General features: G+C 47.0%; 1 protein-coding gene across 2 annotated transcripts in view; it reads right to left on the reverse strand.

Annotated features, from left to right (window-relative positions):
- The window catches only part of LOC119571162 (mothers against decapentaplegic homolog 6-like), a 50,918-nt gene that overhangs the window by 23,098 nt on the left and 10,320 nt on the right, over positions 1-17,500 (reverse strand). Inside the window, exons 1-3 of one of the 2 annotated variants that reach the window (XM_037918613.1) lie at positions 16,867-17,500; positions 11,953-12,009; positions 10,365-10,457 (exon numbers count right to left, since the gene is read on the reverse strand). The exon at positions 16,867-17,500 is cut by the window's right edge and continues 126 nt beyond it. In XM_037918613.1, coding sequence (XP_037774541.1) covers positions 10,365-10,457; positions 11,953-12,009; positions 16,867-16,942 — 226 coding nt within the window. In that variant the 5' untranslated portion in view covers positions 16,943-17,500. The remainder of the gene's footprint in view (positions 1-10,364; positions 10,458-11,952; positions 12,010-16,866) is intronic. The other variant, XM_037918661.1, reaches the window with a different exon arrangement.

The following is a 17,500-nucleotide window of genomic DNA, read 5'->3' on the forward strand; positions in this document are numbered from 1 at the left end:
TGCAACATCAACACTTCCTCGAGTGGGAGGTGAGAGGAAGTCGCGGGAGACACGCGCACGCACTGACGGACGGACGGACGGGAGAGGGAGAGGGAGAGAGAGGGAGGAGAGGAGGGAGGGAGGGAGAGAGAGAGAGAGAGAGAGAGAGAGAGAGAGAGAGAGAGAGAGAGAGAGAGGAGAGAGAGAGAGAGAGAGAGAGAGCGTGCCAGGCAGATATACAGGAAGATGATAAAGTCTAAGTGGCCAAGAGAGACAGACAGACAGGCAGACAGACAAATGAGCCGAGAGGCAGACAAGACAGACAGGAAGGAAGTCTCCCACGATGATAAGGGTTAAGGAGAGGCGGCAGACATACAGAGAGACAGACAGACTCGCCACTCACACGAGGGCAAAGGCGACCTCATTCGAAAGGAGTTAATTATTCCTCTAACCTCGAGTCCGTCAGCCGGCAGTTCCCTCGACGCAAAGGGGGGCCGGGATGCGCGATCCGGAGGCGGCGAGATCGAAAGTCAGGCAAGGGGTAAAAATGTATAAATGAAAACAAACAAACAAAGGAAGAAATGAAAAATGAAAAAGGACATGCTCACAAATACCCCTTGATATAAATTTGTGAAAATAAGAATGAAGACAAAGTAGATAAATACCATGAACTAAAATAAAAAATAGAGATGAAAAATAAATAAATAAATAAATAAATAAATAAAAACAGAAGTCAGACTACACACACGAACACCCACAACCAAAAAAAAAAAAAATAAAAAAAAAAAAAAATAAAAAATAAATGAATAAACAAATATAAAGAGATGACGAAAAATCTATAATAAAAAAAGAAATACGGCGCCTTATTTCCTGGAGAGGAAGCTATTATCTGCAGATTCGGACAAAAAAGTCCCAGCGCCATGGGACGACCCTCTTGTCTCAATAACACAGACTGATCGGGGGAGGGGAGAGAGGGGGGGAGCGGGAGAAAGGGGGGGGGGGAAAGAGGGGTAAAAGAGGGGAACAAGGGAGGGAGAAAGGGGGGATACAGAGGGGAGAAAGGGAGAAAGAGGGAGGAAAGGGGGGGTAAAGAGGGGGGAAAGGGGGGAAGGAGGGAGAAAGAGGGGAAAGGGAGGAAAGAGGATAAAGACGGAAGGGAATTCTAGGAAAATAAAGAATAAAAAGAAGAAGCTACGAGAGACATGGTTTCTACGCGACTGTGGACTCCGGCAGCGAGGAACTCCAGGAGGAGGATGTGGAGGGGGAGGAAGTGGGTGAGAGACGTGGATAAAGGAGAGAGAAAGGAAAAGAGGGAGAGATGGGGGAGGGGTGATGGGGGAGGTAAGGAGGGAGAGGAGATGGGGGAGGGGTGATAGGGGAGGTAAGGGGGAAGGGGTGATGGGGGAAATAAGGGGGAGGGAATATGAGGAGGTAAGGGGGGAGGGAAGATGGGGAGGAAGGCAAGGGAGAGGGGAAGGAGTGAGAGATAAGGGAGTGAGGGGGAGGAAAAGGAAGGGAGAGGAGTAGGAGTGAGAGATAAGGGGGTGTGGGGGGAGGGCGAGAAGGCGTAATCGGGGAGCGATGCTGGCGCCTGGCGTCACGGTCAGATGACTCCACGTCGCCAACCGTCGTTCACGTCACCGCCGCGACCGGGGGGGCGGTCTTTCTGCCTTCATCCCCCCTCCCCTTCTCCTTCCCCTCTGCCCCATCAATTCCTTCTCTCTCTCCCCCCTCACCCCCCCCCCCTTTCCTTTCTTCCGTTTTCCTTCCTTGCTTCCTGTTTCTCACTCCCTTTCCTTCACCCTTCGAATCTTGTTCTCTTCTGTCTTTTTGGTTCCCCTTCCTCTTCCTTTTCTGCCTCTCCTTTTCATTGTTTTTTTTCCTTCTTCTTTTCCCTCTTTGCATTCTTGTATTCCTGCCCTCTTCCCCTTTCTTTCCCCTCTCTCTCTTCCCATTCTAGTCCATTTCTCCTCTTCTTTCTATTCTCGTTCCTTTCCCCTTCTCTTTTCCTCCCCATCCTTTCTCTTCTTTCTCTTCCCATTCTAATCTTCCCCTTTTCTCTCCCCTTCCTTGCTATCCTTGCCCCTCTCCGCCGTCACCATCCATCACGACAGTCATTAGAGGCGAGCGTCCCTGGGATGCCGACGCGACAGTAGCGAGCGGGTCAGATCGTCGCCAAAAAAAGAAAAAGAAAAAGAAAAAAGAGAGAGAAAAAAAAAAACAGAAAAAAGAGAAAACGTAAACAAACTAAGAATAAACTTTTACGTTCCGATGACTTTTGGATTTCTGGAGTGATTTTGGCAACAAGTCCTCTCGAAATAGACATGACTTGCCATGGGAAGTATTGCGTTGTGACACATATTTCGGCTAATTTCACATGCGATAGAAGTGGAGATGGGTGAAGAGGAAGGAAAGAGAGAAGTCAAAGGAAGAGGGGAAGGGAGGAAGGAAGGAAGGAAGGAAGAAGGGAAGAAGAAGGGGGCGCCGACGTGGCACAGCGGCGAGGCCAGGTGCTGACGCCCGCGCGCGCCCGGGGCACTTCAGAGCAGGACCCCGCCGCGAGATCGGGATTTAATGAAGGCCCTTTTTCGGGAATCGCAATCCCATACGCACACGCACATAAACACGCCCACATGGAAGGAGGGTACACGGCGAGGCGGCCGCCCACGCCCCATTAACTCCGGTCCTCAAAGGGGGTCGAGGGCAAAGGGATCCAGAATGGGGGGGGGCAGGGGGGGAAGGCACGGAGGGAGTACGGCGCCAGAACTGAGAAGAGGAAGGGAGTAGGGGGGGAGGGAAGGAGGCTGCCGGCGTCGCCCTGCCCGTCGCCACACCATAGCCGCCGCCCCCATAAAATTGATGGCAGGTCTTGGCACAGTGTAACGCCGCTCGGGAGGTCTGACTACGGGCAGCGGCGACGACGGAGGCGGCGGCGGCGGAGCGGCAGGCCTCGGGCGACGTCCAGGCGGGGACGGGACAGCGCCATCCTCCGAGAGCCTCACCGGCAGCGCCTCGCCCCGGACCCTCCCCCCGGACCCCTCCTGCTACCTGTCTGTCGCCGAGGCTGACTTTGGCGCCAACCACGTCACCCGAACGCTGGCGCCACGGCTGTCACACGCTCGCGCTCGCCGCCCCGAATGCCACTCACCCGCGCGCTCGCTTACTCGCTTCCCTTAGCACTCGGCCGCCTGCCGCTCGCTCAAGTCATTGTGGGGCGTCACTTCTTTTTTTAAACCCCAGTGACTTTCACCCACTATTTAAAAAAACTGAAAGCCCCCCAAAACTCCGAGGCACTCGTAGGTCCGGGCAAGCAGCGCCGCGAGCGTCTCAAGCTCGTCTGCGGCGCGGAGCGACGCACGCGGCCGGCCCGCGCCCGCCCCGGCCTGGCAGCGGGCCGTGACTCCCTCCACGACTGGCGCCAGCGCTCGGCCGCCCCTACGTGAATGAAACAACAAGCTCCCTCTCCTGGCGCCAGCCGACATTCCTCACTCCTGCCATACTAACCACCGACCCGCTGACGCCACCCAGCTGACACTCCTGACGCCAATCACGCCGGCAAAAAGGGCCACTATATAATACCGACTTTGGCCTCGAGCTGACGTCGGCGCCGCTTATTTGTATGCGGGGAGACTTGGGCGTGAGTGTGCTTTTTCCCCGCTCTTGCTTTCTTACTTACTTTTTATGATTAGTGTTGACTCATGTCGGAGTTTATATGCACGATGAACTTTTCTCCTCGACTTCTTGCGTCTGGCAGGAGCCTAATGGCGAGAGGGGGAGGGGGATGAAAGACCTTGCTTAGAAAGAACTCGGAAATTCTCTCTCCCTCTCTCTCTCTCTTTCCCCCCACCATCTCTCTCCATTCCTCTCCTCTCCTTCCTTCCCTCTCACTCCCTCCCTCCCTCCCACTCCCTCTCTCCCTCCCATTCCCTCTTTCCCTCCCTCTCCCTCCTCCTACTTCTTCTCTCTCTCTCCATTTCACCTTCCCCTTTCATCTCCTTCTCCCTCCCTCCTTCCATATCCTACTCCCTCTCTCCCCACTGCGCCTCCCTCTCCCTCTCTCCTTCCCTCTCCCTCTCTCCTTCCCTCTCCCTCTCCCTACCTCACATCAAGATCGCCCAGGAGCCGACAACACGGCCCCGCACACAAGGCCTCGTAATGCAGCGGCCACTCGACAGTGTCCAAACTGCATTAACAAAGATTCACGGATCTGGAGACAAACACCACGGCGAGAACTGCAGTCTCTCTCTCTCTCTCTCTCTCTCTCTCTCTCTCTCTCTCTCTCTCTCTCTCTCTCTCTCTCTCTCTCTCTCTCTCTCTCTTCTCTCTCTTCTCTCTTTTCTCTCTCTCTCTCTCTCTCTCTTCTCTCTCTCTCTCTCTCTCTCTCTCTCTCTCTCTCTCTCTCTCTCTCTCTCTCTCTCTCTGTGTGTGTGTGTGTGTGTGTGTGTGTGTGTGTGTGTGTGTGTGTGTGTGTGTGTGTGTGTGTGTGTGTGTGTACCCTGTCTGCGCAGAAATTTTATTACCCATGGCGCATGACCGTTTGAGATTTATTAATGCGCCCTACTAACACAGCCCCCTTCCCCCTCCCCTCCCTTTCATTGCAATGCCACGGAAATATTTTCAAAGAAACTTGCATACATATGAACCTGTACGGAAACTTACGTGCGCGCGCATGCATGCAGACATACATACATACATTCATACAAACGTACACACGCACACATACACACACATCGGCTGCACAAAAAAATCTAATATTAAATGCATTCTTCAAGCCGCGCATACCCGCCATCTTTCCGAAAACGAAAAAAAGGAAAACGAAATCAGGAAAAACTAAAAAAAAAAAAAAAAAAAAAAGAAAATGGGGAAAAAAAGAAAATGCAACTCGGGATTTTTTCCCCTTTTTTCTTATCTTTGTTGAACCACCTCAAAGACTTCCCCTAAACAAAGACCCCCGACAACTATGGCATGTGCAACGCTTCCTGGGAAATGTCAGGAGTTGCAAGAACATGCAATTGCAACAATGGACACAACCCCTCTGTGACGCCATTGCCATCATCCTCATCCTCGTCATCCACACCATAGTGTCTCGCAAAAAATATACATGATAATATAATAAAGAGTAATATTATCATTATAATCATTATTATAATAATTATCATTATTATTACAATGAATATAATAATAATAATAATATTAATATTAATATTAATAATAATATAATAATAATAATAATAATAACAACAATAACGATAACAATAACAATGACAGTGACAATAACAATGACAATGACAATAATAATAATAATAATAATAATAATAATAATAATAATAATAATAATAATAATATAATATATAATAATAATAATGACAATGATAATGATAATAATAACAATAACAAAACAATAATAAATCAAAAATAAATGTCTGACTTGTTTAGATTTCAATATAAATTCATGGAGAAACTGCTGGTACTGAGGAGGAGGAGGAGGAGGAGGAGGAGGAGGAGGAGGAGGAGGAGGAGGAGGAGGAGGAGGAGGAGGAGGAGAAAAGAAGAAAAAGAAAAGAGAGAAAAGAAGGACCTCCCAGAGACAAAAGACGAAGGGTTGACTCAAAGGCACAACCCGATCGAATTTTCTCGGAAGAGCATCTGGGCGACCGTCAAGAGGCAGGTCTTTCCCACGATTGACAAGAGGTGTTAAAAGCGCCGATTATTAACATGTGTCGCTTTCTGGTGGATGAGGGAGTCACGTGGTTCCCTTCGCCCCCCACCCCCCTCCTGACAGGCGTATTATGATTCAATTAAGGTTTATAGTTCAGTGCAATCGAGCGCTCCGTATTGAGATGCATATTTATCTAATGGGTGTGCTGTGTTGCTTTCTCTTGCTCTCTCCTTTCTCTCTCTCTCTTTCTCTCTCTCTCTCTGTCTGCCTGTCTGTCTGTCTGTCTGTCTGTCTGTCTGTCTGTCTGTCTGTCTGTCTGTCTGTCTGTCTCTCTCTCTCCATAGATACATGCAAACAATCCATATATAAACGATGGAACTAAGAGCTTATGATAACCCGACTCCCCCCCCTAAAAAAAACGAAAGAAAAAAAAAATACGACAGCAAAATACTTTTCTGACTGACTTTACTCTAAGCACAGAAACAGCAGCCGGGTCAGTGCTAGCAAACAAACACTGGCCAACTTTTGCTTCTACCGACGGATACGGATGCAATTTGATATTGTACACACACTACTTATATACAAACAGGCACATGTACACGTACACGCACACAGAAACAGACAGACAAATCGCATGGATACTGGAAGTACGTTCAAGTCTCACGACGACATATTTAGTATCTCTGCCCAAGATAAACTCCCAAAAGAGAGAGAGAGAGAGAGAGAGAGAGAGAGAGAGAGAGAGAGAGAGAGAGAGAGAGAGAGAGAGAGAGAGAGACTTCCCGACAAAGACAGACAAAAACAGACTTCCCAACAGCGACAAACACAGACAAACAGAGATAAACACATAAAACAGACACAAACAAAAATAGACAATAAAAAGAAGGTCGCAAGAAGCAAGGTTCCTTCTGAGAAACGCCTAGACACAGCAAGGCAGTAAACGCGCTCCCTCGGCTAGCTTTTTCTGGAGGTAAACACGGCGTCCTGGTCAGTCTCTGGGTGACACCCGACCCCCCTCATTTACACGCCTGCCAGCCACACCCTCCTCTCCCCCTCCTCCCTCTCGCTCTTCTATCCTGTTCTATCCTCCGTTTGTTCAATCGTCCAATTTTCCGTCTTTTTATTCTCTGTCTCTCCTATCCCCCATTTATCCCTAATCTATCTTCCCTTTCTCTCTATTCTCTCCTCCCTTGCTTCTTTCCTCGCCAACGTTCCCATTCTTTGCATCAAACGTGAACGTCCGATTCTCGCGTTGGTTATTCTTTCTCTCCTTCTTCCTTTTTTTATTGACTTTACACCATGGAAGAAAGGAAGAAGGCAAATAGAGCAAGCAAGGAAGCAAACACGGAAGGTAAGAAACGAACGAGGCAATCCATCAAATATGGAAGGAGACAAGGCAGCAAGGAAGGAAGAAAGGGGATTACAAAAAACAAAGCAAGATAAGATAAGCAAGGCAGAAAGCCAGGAAACAATACAAGGTACTAGAGCAGGCAATGCCGCACTCTACAGGCAAGGCGGCAAGCAAGCGGGCGCAGGAAGGAGGCCGAGCCGCGTCCGCCAGGCGTGAGGGCCGCTTCCCCGCCAGGCGCCTTCCATCTTGAAGAAGGAAAATAAACCCTCACGCGGAGAGAATGCGGATATTTCGAGCGTAAAACCTCTCCTGTGATTCAGAAAAGGATGGATCAAGAAACGTCGACGCCCACGCTCACGCCGCCGCCCACATCTCACGCCCGTTGCTACTACTACTGTCTTGTCTCTAAGGGCCCCCTCCTCCCTTCCCCTCCCGTCCGCCCCCTCCCTGCACGACGGGCGATTGGCCAATGCAACTTCCCTTCCGAGGCCGTGATTGGTCGGCACGTGAAGTGGCCTCCTTGAGTGGTCGTTGGTTCATTAGAAGGTGAGACAGACGACGCGAGTGCCGCCGCCTGTTCTCCCGAAGGAAAAGTACTCACGGCGGTTGCGTCATGCCCGGGATCGCGGAGTCGACGTTCCACTGTCTCCTTCCTTCTCAGTCTTTCTGAGTCCCTTTTCTCCTACTTCTTCTTCTCCTTCTTGGCTTAGGCTCGACAGATCTCATCATCCCATCCGCAGACTGCAACTACGAGAGGGACCGACTGAGGAAGGTTTCATGAAGGTGGGCCATTTTCAATCTCCATTCTCTTCTCTTCGCACTGTTTATGCTTTCCGTCTTTCACCTCGGTTTATCTCTGTCCCTCATTTTTGCTTTCTTTATCCCTTCGTCCCCCACTTCCCCCCAAACATGCTTCGTAATGTCATCCTCGAAAGAAAAAGTGGTCGGTCCATTGAAGTGCTTCAAAACACCCATTGTTCGAATTATTCACTCTCTTGTGCGAATAATGCACGAGTCTGCCATTATCCTCTCTCTTGTGCGAATAATCTACGGGTCTGTAACGGATTCCCAGATGCATAAATTTCAGTCTCCTTGTCAGCGATTTGTGTCCGTCTTGTCAAGTCTTCCATTTCTGACGCGGGAGACCGGGGTGGGTTTGGAAAGCGAGTTTGTCAAAGTCCTTGTTCGATCTTATGGCGGGGAATTTAAAGAGGTGGAAAGTAGGAACTGAGAGAGAGAGAGAGAGAGAGAGAGAGAGAGAGAGAGAGAGAGAGAGAGAGAGAGAGAGAGAGAGAGAGAGAGAGAGAGAGAGAGAGAGAGAGAGAGAGAGAGAGAGCATGACAGAGACAGACAGACAGAGGCCAATAAATCGTTCTATATATAACAAAACTCCGTTATGGGACGAGGTCTGTTACAAAACACGCACACACGAGAGTAGACTTCACATATATTTGATTTAGTGCATCCGCATGTGGGAGCCCAGTCTCCCTGTCGCCCGTCCATGTAAGTACCCTCCCTTTCTCCTCCCTCCCCCTCCCTCCTCTTGAGAATACCCCTCCCCCTGTCTTTCCATTCTCCTCAACCGTCCATGGCACTAGCCCTCCCTCCTCTCTTATATAATGTTCCCTTCCCTCCCCTCCCCTCCCTTAGAATAACACCCCCTCATCTATCCCTCACTCTTCCCTATCCTGAGTACCCTCCCTCCCTCCCTCCCTTCCTCCCTCCCTGCAGAGTACAATTTCGACAGCAGCAACAGCATTCCCTTCTCACTCACTTACCTTGATGTCACATAAAAGCTAAACTGATCTCTCTCCCATCACTCTCAATTGAACGTGATTGCATGACGGCGATGCAATATTATAAGTTCAGTTGGCAGGTCACAATGAAGATCTACCCCCCCCACTCTCTTTATCCCTCCCCCTCTCTTCTCTTCTCTTTTCTCTCTTCTCTTCGCTTTTCTTCTTTTTTTTCTCTTTTTCTCCCTCCCTCCCCCACCCCTGTCTGTCTGTGTCCGTCTGTCCGACTGACTGACTGTTTTTCTGTCTGTCTGTCTGTTCGTCTGTGTCTGTCTGTCTGTCTGTGCCTGTCTATCTTTGTCTCTGTCTGTCTCTCTGTCTGTCTCTCTGTCTCTGTCTCTCTCTCTCTCTCTCTCTCTCTCTCTCTCTCTCTCTCTCTCTCTCTCTCTCTCTCTCTCTCTCTCTCTCTCTCTCTCTCTCTACTCCATTTATCAATGAAAACAAACAGGATGAAAGGAAGTCAAGCGAAAGAGAGTAAAACAAGAGCGAAAGAGAAGGAAGAGTCAAAAGGGGGCGAAAGGCAAATGAGCGAAAAAGAGTCAAAAAGAAGCGAAAGAGAGGCAAAACGAAGTGTAAAAAGAGAGAGAGCGGGGAAAGGAGAGACTCCAGACCCAGGTGATCCGCAGCAGGAACGCCAGTCGACCCCCAGGCGTCATGCCGGCCAGACATACACGCCCGCCTGCGCCCATCTCATGTGTCCTCGTACATAATGCTCCCCGCGACCCGTTATGGCCCCTATGATATGAATTATGTTGACGAATGGGAATATTTTTTTACGTTCTGACCCCCATGATATGATTATTTTCTACGATCGGACCCTTATGATATGAATTATGTTGACGAATGGAAATATTTTTTTTTAACGTTCTGACCCCCAAGATATGAATATATATTACGTTTGGATCCCTAAATGAATTATGTTGAATGTGAATATTTTCTTGTTCTGACCTAATGATATGAATATTTTTTTACGTTCTGATCCAAACAATATGAATAATGTTGACGGTTATGAATATTATCGTCGTTCTGACCCCAATGATATAGGAAACGTTAACGCCAGTGAATAACATTTCCGCTCTGACCCCCAATAAAGTGAATAAGGTTGACGGACGTGAATAATTTTCACGAATAATCCAAAACTATTACGTCTCGATACATAATAAGGAAATGAAGTTGGAAAGTATTTAGGTTGCTATAATTTTTTACTAGAAGACGAAGATCAAGAGAAGGAAAAAATAGATGAATAAATGGTAGAATTAAAAACATGTAGGAAGACGAAAAAGATAAATAGAAAAAATACCTGAACCAAAAATAAAGAGGCAACCACCAGTAAAAACAGCATTATGACACAACCCTAAATTCAACGACATTTAAAAAAAAAAACACCAACAACCATTCTTTTAAAAAATTACGGAAACCACACTTAATCAAAGAAGAAACAACACATAACAGATAAAATAAATATATACGGAAACCACACTTAATCAAAGAAAAAAGAAAAAAGAAATACATATAGAACGGAAACCCATTTTTTAAAAAAAAAAAAATTATAACAAAAGCAAGAAAACGGTTTACTTACCGGGTCCATGGGTGGAATATGACCCGTAGTCGTGGGTCCCGCCTGTTTCCTGGGACTCCACCAGGCACTGACTGTCTTCACTGGGGGCGGCATCTACAAGCAGGAGGAGGAGGAGGAGGAGGTGGAGGAAGAGGAAGAGGAGGAATAATAATAATAGTAATAATAATAATAATAATAATAATAATAGTAGTAGTAATAATAATAATAATAATAATAACAATAATAATAATAATTAGAGTAGGAGGTGGTGGAGGTTGAGACGGAGTGGAGGTGGAGGAGAAGGTGGTGTTGTAAAGGTGGAGGAGAACGAGGAAGTGGAAGAGGAGAAGGAAGTGGAGGTGGAGGTAGGGAAGGAGGAAAGGAAGAGGAGGAGGAAGAGAAAAGGCAGAGAAAGGAAGAAAAAGAAGCGAAAAAATAAAGATAAGAGAAACGGTGAGGGAGGGAGGGAGGGAAAGGGAGAAGGAGAGAGGGAGAAAATGTATATTAATTCCTGCATAACACATAAAGGTTCATGATATATTTTATTTTATTTTATTCGTTAAAAATAGAAACGATGAACGATAAAAATGAAGATGATAGTCACAATTATCACGATAATAAAGATAACAGTATCTATGGCATTAAAAAACATGATAATCTATACTAACCTAAGATGATTTTCTCAGTAAGACTTAGATAAGAAGGGATAAAAAAATGAGATAAAAATTCAAGATGGAATTTAAGAGGAAAATCTGATAAAGCTAAGGTAAACAGAAACAAAAATATAAATTAAACTTTAAGGTGAAAACCAAGCTAAACCTCAAAAAAAAAATAAAATAATAAAATAAAAAAGTGCAGTTAAATGATTAAAATAAACTCCGAAGGTAAAAAGGTAAAAAAGGAAAAAAAAAGAACGGTAATCCCAACCAAAAATGGTAAGAGAAAATTCCAGTGTAAAATCCTAAGGTAAATCTATAAGATAAAATTCTAACGTAAAATCCTAGGATAAAATTCCAATATAAAATCCTACGATAAAAATCCTAGGGGTAAAATTCCAAGGTAAAACCCCAAGGTAAATTTCCCAGATAAAATCCCAATGTAAATTCCTAAGGTAAAATCCCAAGGTAAAACCCCAAGGTAAAATCCCAAAGTAAAACCCCAATGTAAATTCCTAAGGTAAAATCCCAAGGTAAATTCCTAAGGTAAAATCCCAAGGTAAATTCCTAAGGTAAAACCCCAAGGTAAATTCCTAAGGTAAAACCCCAAGGTAAATTCCTAAGGTAAAACCCCAAGGTAAATTCCTAAGGAAAAACCCCAAGGTAAATTCCTAAGGTAAAATCCCAAGGTAAATTCCTAAGGTAAAATCCCAAGGTAAATTCCTAAGGTAAAATCCCAAGGTAAATTCCTAAGGTAAAACCCCAAGGTAAATTCCTAAGGTAAAACCCAAGGTAAATTCCTAAGGAAAACCCCAAGGTAAATTCCTAAGGTAAAATCCCAAGGTAAATTCCTAAGGTAAAATCCCAAGGTAAATTCCTAAGGTAAAACCCCAAGGTAAATTCCTAAGGTAAAATCCCAAGGTAAATTCCTAAGGTAAAATCCGGAGACTTACCTTCTGGTCTGAGGAGGTCGCGACTGCTAAACCTCCTGTAAGGTGGAGGCGGGGATTCTGAAAGAGAAACACTATGTTATTTTTTTTAATGGTTTCATAAAAGAAGGTGCTTTTTCGTGTGTTTTTACTTGTTCAATTTTGTTATTTGTTATGTGTTTGCCTAGGTGTGTGTACTTTTTCTGGGGGGTGAGGGTTGGGGTTGTTTGTTTGTTTGTGTGTGTGTGTGTGTGTGTGTGTGTGTGTGTGTGTGTGGAGAGAGAGAGAGAGAGAGAGAGAGAGAGGGGAGAGAGGAGGAGAGGAGAGAGAGAGAGAGAGAGAGAGAGAGGAGTGAGAGAGGTGTGTGTGTGTGTGTGGGTGTGTGCGCGCGCGCGCGTGTTTGTTCGTATCTTTGCACATTTATATAAGTACATATGCGTCTAATATTATGCATGAAAAATGTCTGGAAATAAGAGAGAAAAAAATATTTTCCTTGTATAGTAGAGTCATCCCCTGTTGCGAAAGAAAGTCGAGACTCACTTGACCTAATTAAATTCTCCTCCATCATTCTGACTGAAGGAAACTGACAGACATCGCTAAATCTCCCTCCTGGTGCCTCCAACACGTTGTCGAGCGGAAAAGCGCTCAATCCTAGCGCTAAACTTAACATAAGTAATGATACTTTTGAAGATCAATTTGATGTGAAAATATAAATTATATCACAATCACACACACACACACACACACACACACACACACACACACACACACACACCACACACACACACACACACACACACACACACAAAGACAGTTTGACATCCTTCCGTGCTCAAAGTCCACCACGCTAACAAAGAAAACAAAATAAAAAAAAAGAAATAATACATATAAACGAAACAAAAAAGGAGAAAAGAGAAAATGATATACGGGAGAGAGACAGCGCAAAAAAAGAAAGAAAAAAAAACAATAATAACAATCATCATAATGATCCCTTCAATTGCGCCAATTCCCGCGCCGCTTGAAATTCCCGCCAAAACCACGGCGGCGACATTTATTAGCGGGGAAAAGTTGGCGCCACCGAGTTCTTAATAATGGCGGGCGTCCGTGAACTGGCTGATCCTCACGTCCTGTCCTGTCCTCTCCTTCGCTTCATATCCTCTTTATCTCGTCCACTTCTAAACGTGTTTATTGCCGCTTCTCATACCCGTTCTGACTTTCACTTTCTTTTTTTTTTTTTTTGCTCTCTGCCTCTTCTTTATCTTCCTCCTTTCCTCCTCCTCTTTATTCTCCTTCCCTCTTACTCCCCTTTCCCCCTTTTCTCAAACTTTTGTAATATTTCCTTCTCTCTCTCTCTTCTCTTCCTTTCCTGCTAACTTTATTTCTTTTCCTTATCCCCCCCCCCCCCCCCCACGTCCCTCACCTGAAAATCATTCTTGTCAAGCCACTTTACACGGGGGGAGGGGGAGGGGGGGGAGGGGGGACGAGAGAAATGTGGAATGAGATGGAGGGGAGGAGGAGGAGGAGGAGGAGGAGGAGGAGGAGGAGGAGGAGGAGGAGGGGGGAGGGGGAGGAGGAGGAGGAGGAGGGGGGGGAAGGGGGAAGAGGAAGAGGAGGTGGGAAGGGGGAGGAGGAGGAGGAGGGAGGAGGAAGAGGGAAGGGAGGAGGAGGAGGGGGGGAGGAGGAGGAGGAAGAGAGGAGGAGGGAGGAGGAGGAGGAGGAGGAGGAAGAAGAGAGGGGAGGAGGAGAGGAGGGGGGAGAGGGGGAGGGAGAACGAGGGAGAGAGGGAGAAAGAGAGAGAGAGGGCGGGAGAAGGAAGAGAGAGAGAGAGAGGAGAGAGAGAGAGCGAGAGAGAGAGAGAGAGAGAGAGAGAGAGAGAGAGAGAGAGAGAGAGGTAAGAAAAGAGGTAAAGAATAAGAAATAAACGAACCAAAGAAGACGAAGAGAGAAAAAGAGTGTAGAAGAAGGAAGAACGGATGGAAGAGATAAGCCATAGACAGAGAGATAAAGGGCAGACATAATGGATGAAAGAAAATAGAGCGAAGAATGGAGTGACAAAAAGCAAAATTAAATGTAGATGGGGGGAGGTAAGGAAACACAAAAAGAAAGCAAAGAAAATAGTGAAACAAACAACAATTGAGAAAAGGACGAGCGAGGTAAAGGGAGGAAGGAGGAAGCAAGGATACGTATGCACCCCCTTCCTTCCCCTCCCCCTTTCTTCCCCATCCTTTCCCTCCCCCTCCCCCTTCGTCTCACCTCCACCTCCTCTCCTCCCCTTCCCTTCCCTCCCTCCCCCCTCCCCTTCCCCTTCCCCTTCCCCTCCCCGCGTTAAAAGTCTCCTGTCGCAGCGAGATGTCAGCCCTCCAGTTTAACTCATATTTATGGCCGTCGTCGCCACTGCCACGTTTACAGAGTCATTGTTATGACAGAGACAGAGATAAAGAAGAGGCAACAGAGCATAAAGCAAAGCACGAGAACAAAAGGAGAGAAGGAGAAAGGGAGATGAAGGATCTTTTCGTCTGAGTGAAAGAAAAAAAATTGTACCGACGTTTCCCAAGAATGGCGGTATCCGGCAACGATTCTACGATTTAGTTTTTTTTTCTCTTGTTAAAAATAAATAAATCTTAAGAAAAAAAAAATCCATTGACACCTTAGCTGACATCTTACTTTTCTAAATAATAAACACAATAATACAAAAAAGTACATGAAAAATTTTCTCAACTATTCTTACTACCTCCAAATCTTCAAGAAATTTTGTTTTTCAAATCACCAGTGAAAACTGAAGAGATAAAAAAAAAGAAAAGAAAAAAATAAAACACCCAAGAAATGTGACAATAACACAGTTATCCGTCAACCCCCCTCCCCCCCCTCATGCTGACTAATGTTTGTCACTCGCTCAACAACAAGGACTTATCATTATTATCATTGTTATTGTTAAAGTTGTTGTTATTATTTTCATCACTGTTATTGTCGCTGCTATTGTTCTGAGATTATTGTTGTTGTAATTGTTGTTATTATCATTTATATTTTCATCATTATCATCATAACATCTTCATTATCATAACATTATCATTATCATAACATTATCATTATTATCGTTATCATTATCATCGTTACTATCGTTATCATTCTTATTCCTCTTTTTCAGGTCACTTGTATCTGAAATTTCATCATCACAAATTTGTTATTTATCACTACGATCGTCACAAATAAAGCTACTATCATATACATTATCAATTACATAATCATCCTCATTGCCATGATTCAACCATATAGCAACATTATCATATCATATACATTATAATACTCATGGCCCTTAATTTTCATTATGATTATACTCAAACCCCTTAATCATTATTATTATTATATCCATGCCCCTAATCACCATTATTATCGTACTCATGGCCTTTATTCATCATTATTACCATATCCTTGCCCCATAATCATCATCATTATTATTAAACGCATGTTCCCTAATCATCATCATTATAATTATGATTGTAGAGCGATGGCGTCGCCCGCCGTGAAGTGACCCGGATTTCAGGCATGGACCCGCCGACCTTAGCTATCGACTCCCTATGAGCGATTAATTATAAAACAAAGGGAGAGGGATGGTGAAGGAGGGAATGTGAATGAGGGAGGGGGAAAAGGGGAGGGAGGAAGGGAGAGAGCGAAAGAGAGAGAGGGAGGGAGGGAGGGGAGAGAGAGAGAGAGAGGACAAAAGAGAGAGAGAGAGGAGAGAGAGAGAGAGAGAGAGAGAGAGAGAGAGAGAGAGAGAGAGAGAGAGAGAGAGAGAGAGAGAGAGCGAAAGAAGAAAAAAACGAGGTATCTTGGAAAGGCCGCGCGTCCTTCCCTACTTAAGAGCAAGGTCATTCGATCTGTCATGTCGCGTACTGCTGACCTCCCGTAACCCGAGTCTTCCTACCCCCCCCCCCCCTCGCCCACTGCCTCCATCCTCTTCCCATCCCCTTTCCCCCTCTCAAGCGATCCTCCTCCTTTTCCCTCCCCCACCTTAGCCATCCTCCTCACCCTCCCTCTTCCCTACCCCTACCTTTCCTTTCTCCTCCCCCCGTCCCTCTCCCAACCGTCATCCAACCCCTACCACTACCCCGGCCTCCCTCCTGGCCCCTCCCCTTCCCCCTCTTTTCTATATTCTCATTTCCTTCTTCCATCACCATTATTCTCTATCCTCGCCCGTCTTAATTCCGTGTAGCCTTTCGTATTCGTTGAGATATAGACTGTTGTTCGTTGCATAAGCGTATCGAGAGTGTTGGGATATGAGGAAAGGAGGGAGGAGACGAGGGGGAGTGGGTGAGTGGGGGGGTGGGGGAGGTCGCCAAAGGAGGAACAACCGTGAAAAGGGGGGAGGGGGAGAAAGAGGAGGTAGGAGGCTGAGTGGTGGAGGAAAGGTGGATGGATGTGAGGAAGGGGCAGGAGGAGGAGGAGGAGGTAGACTAGTGGAGAGGTGGCGGGGATTGGAGTGTGGGAGAGGGGGGGGGGCAAGGAGGACTGAAGAGTGGAAGGAGAGGCAGGGAGGGTGGGGGTGTAAGTGCCCTAAGTGTGGGCAGCGACGCCTAAAGTCTGGGCGCAATAAGTTGTCGGGAGACAGAGTAAGCAAAGGGCACGCAGTGGGCACGTCGGCGCTGCCCCACCAAAGTCTGGCACCTTCGTCACACTTGCCGCACCGCAACAGCCTGCCAGCCAACCCGCCGCTCGTGTGTGCCCCTTCGCTTCACACAAACACGACCTCAACTCTCCTGCCAATTCGAATGCTAACGCCCACACACACACGCGGGCTTACTCACTCTATTTTCCCCTCTCTAAAGCTATTTACACTACCTACGGAGCTATGATTGGATTCGGGGTGGGCAGGGGAGGAAGGGGGGGAAGCAGGCATGCGTCCGTCTAAGGGAGTCGTGAAGGAATACCAATGATATTTACCACTGGGCGTGCGAGGCTCCCGAACCCTGAGCCTCGGCCTCCCGTGAAAGCAGTCTACGCAGTCAAAGATCTCCATGGCGGCAGACTCCAGCCAGCGCCGCCCTCCACTCCACCGTTTCTTCGTTTTCACAATCACTAATTCAACCTTCCGATAATAATAATGCCACAGGTGCGCCACTGTAGGCCTCGGGCGCAACACTCCTCGCTCACACTGCACGATAAATATTCTCCGCGGGTTTAAAACCTCCGCGACCACCACGTGTTTGGATGCTGATGTCAGAGCGCGGCCACACGAGTCCGAACGAACATCACACACAGCGCACACTGTTGATCTATCCCGACTGAGGCGCCACCAGCACCGCACAACACACACACGTGTTGACAGCCTTCAGCGGAGACGTATAATGAGCACAAGACACAAGTATCCTCGCGCGGGCGGGCACCTCGGGGAGCGCGCATCACACGCGTCGAGGCACAAGAGGAAGCTCCGAGCGAGACCAACGCCGCCAGCCAACTGCCACAACGTGTTCTTGGCAGGCCCTGGTGACCCCGGCCAAGGAGCTCGCACTGACCCCGGCGACGTGCAGACTGAGTGAGTATCCCCGCACGGTGAGCCGAGGGCAACGGCGGCGCC

Source organism: Penaeus monodon, chromosome 1, assembly GCF_015228065.2.
Source record: "Penaeus monodon isolate SGIC_2016 chromosome 1, NSTDA_Pmon_1, whole genome shotgun sequence".
Taxonomy (NCBI): Eukaryota; Metazoa; Arthropoda; class Malacostraca; order Decapoda; family Penaeidae; genus Penaeus; species Penaeus monodon.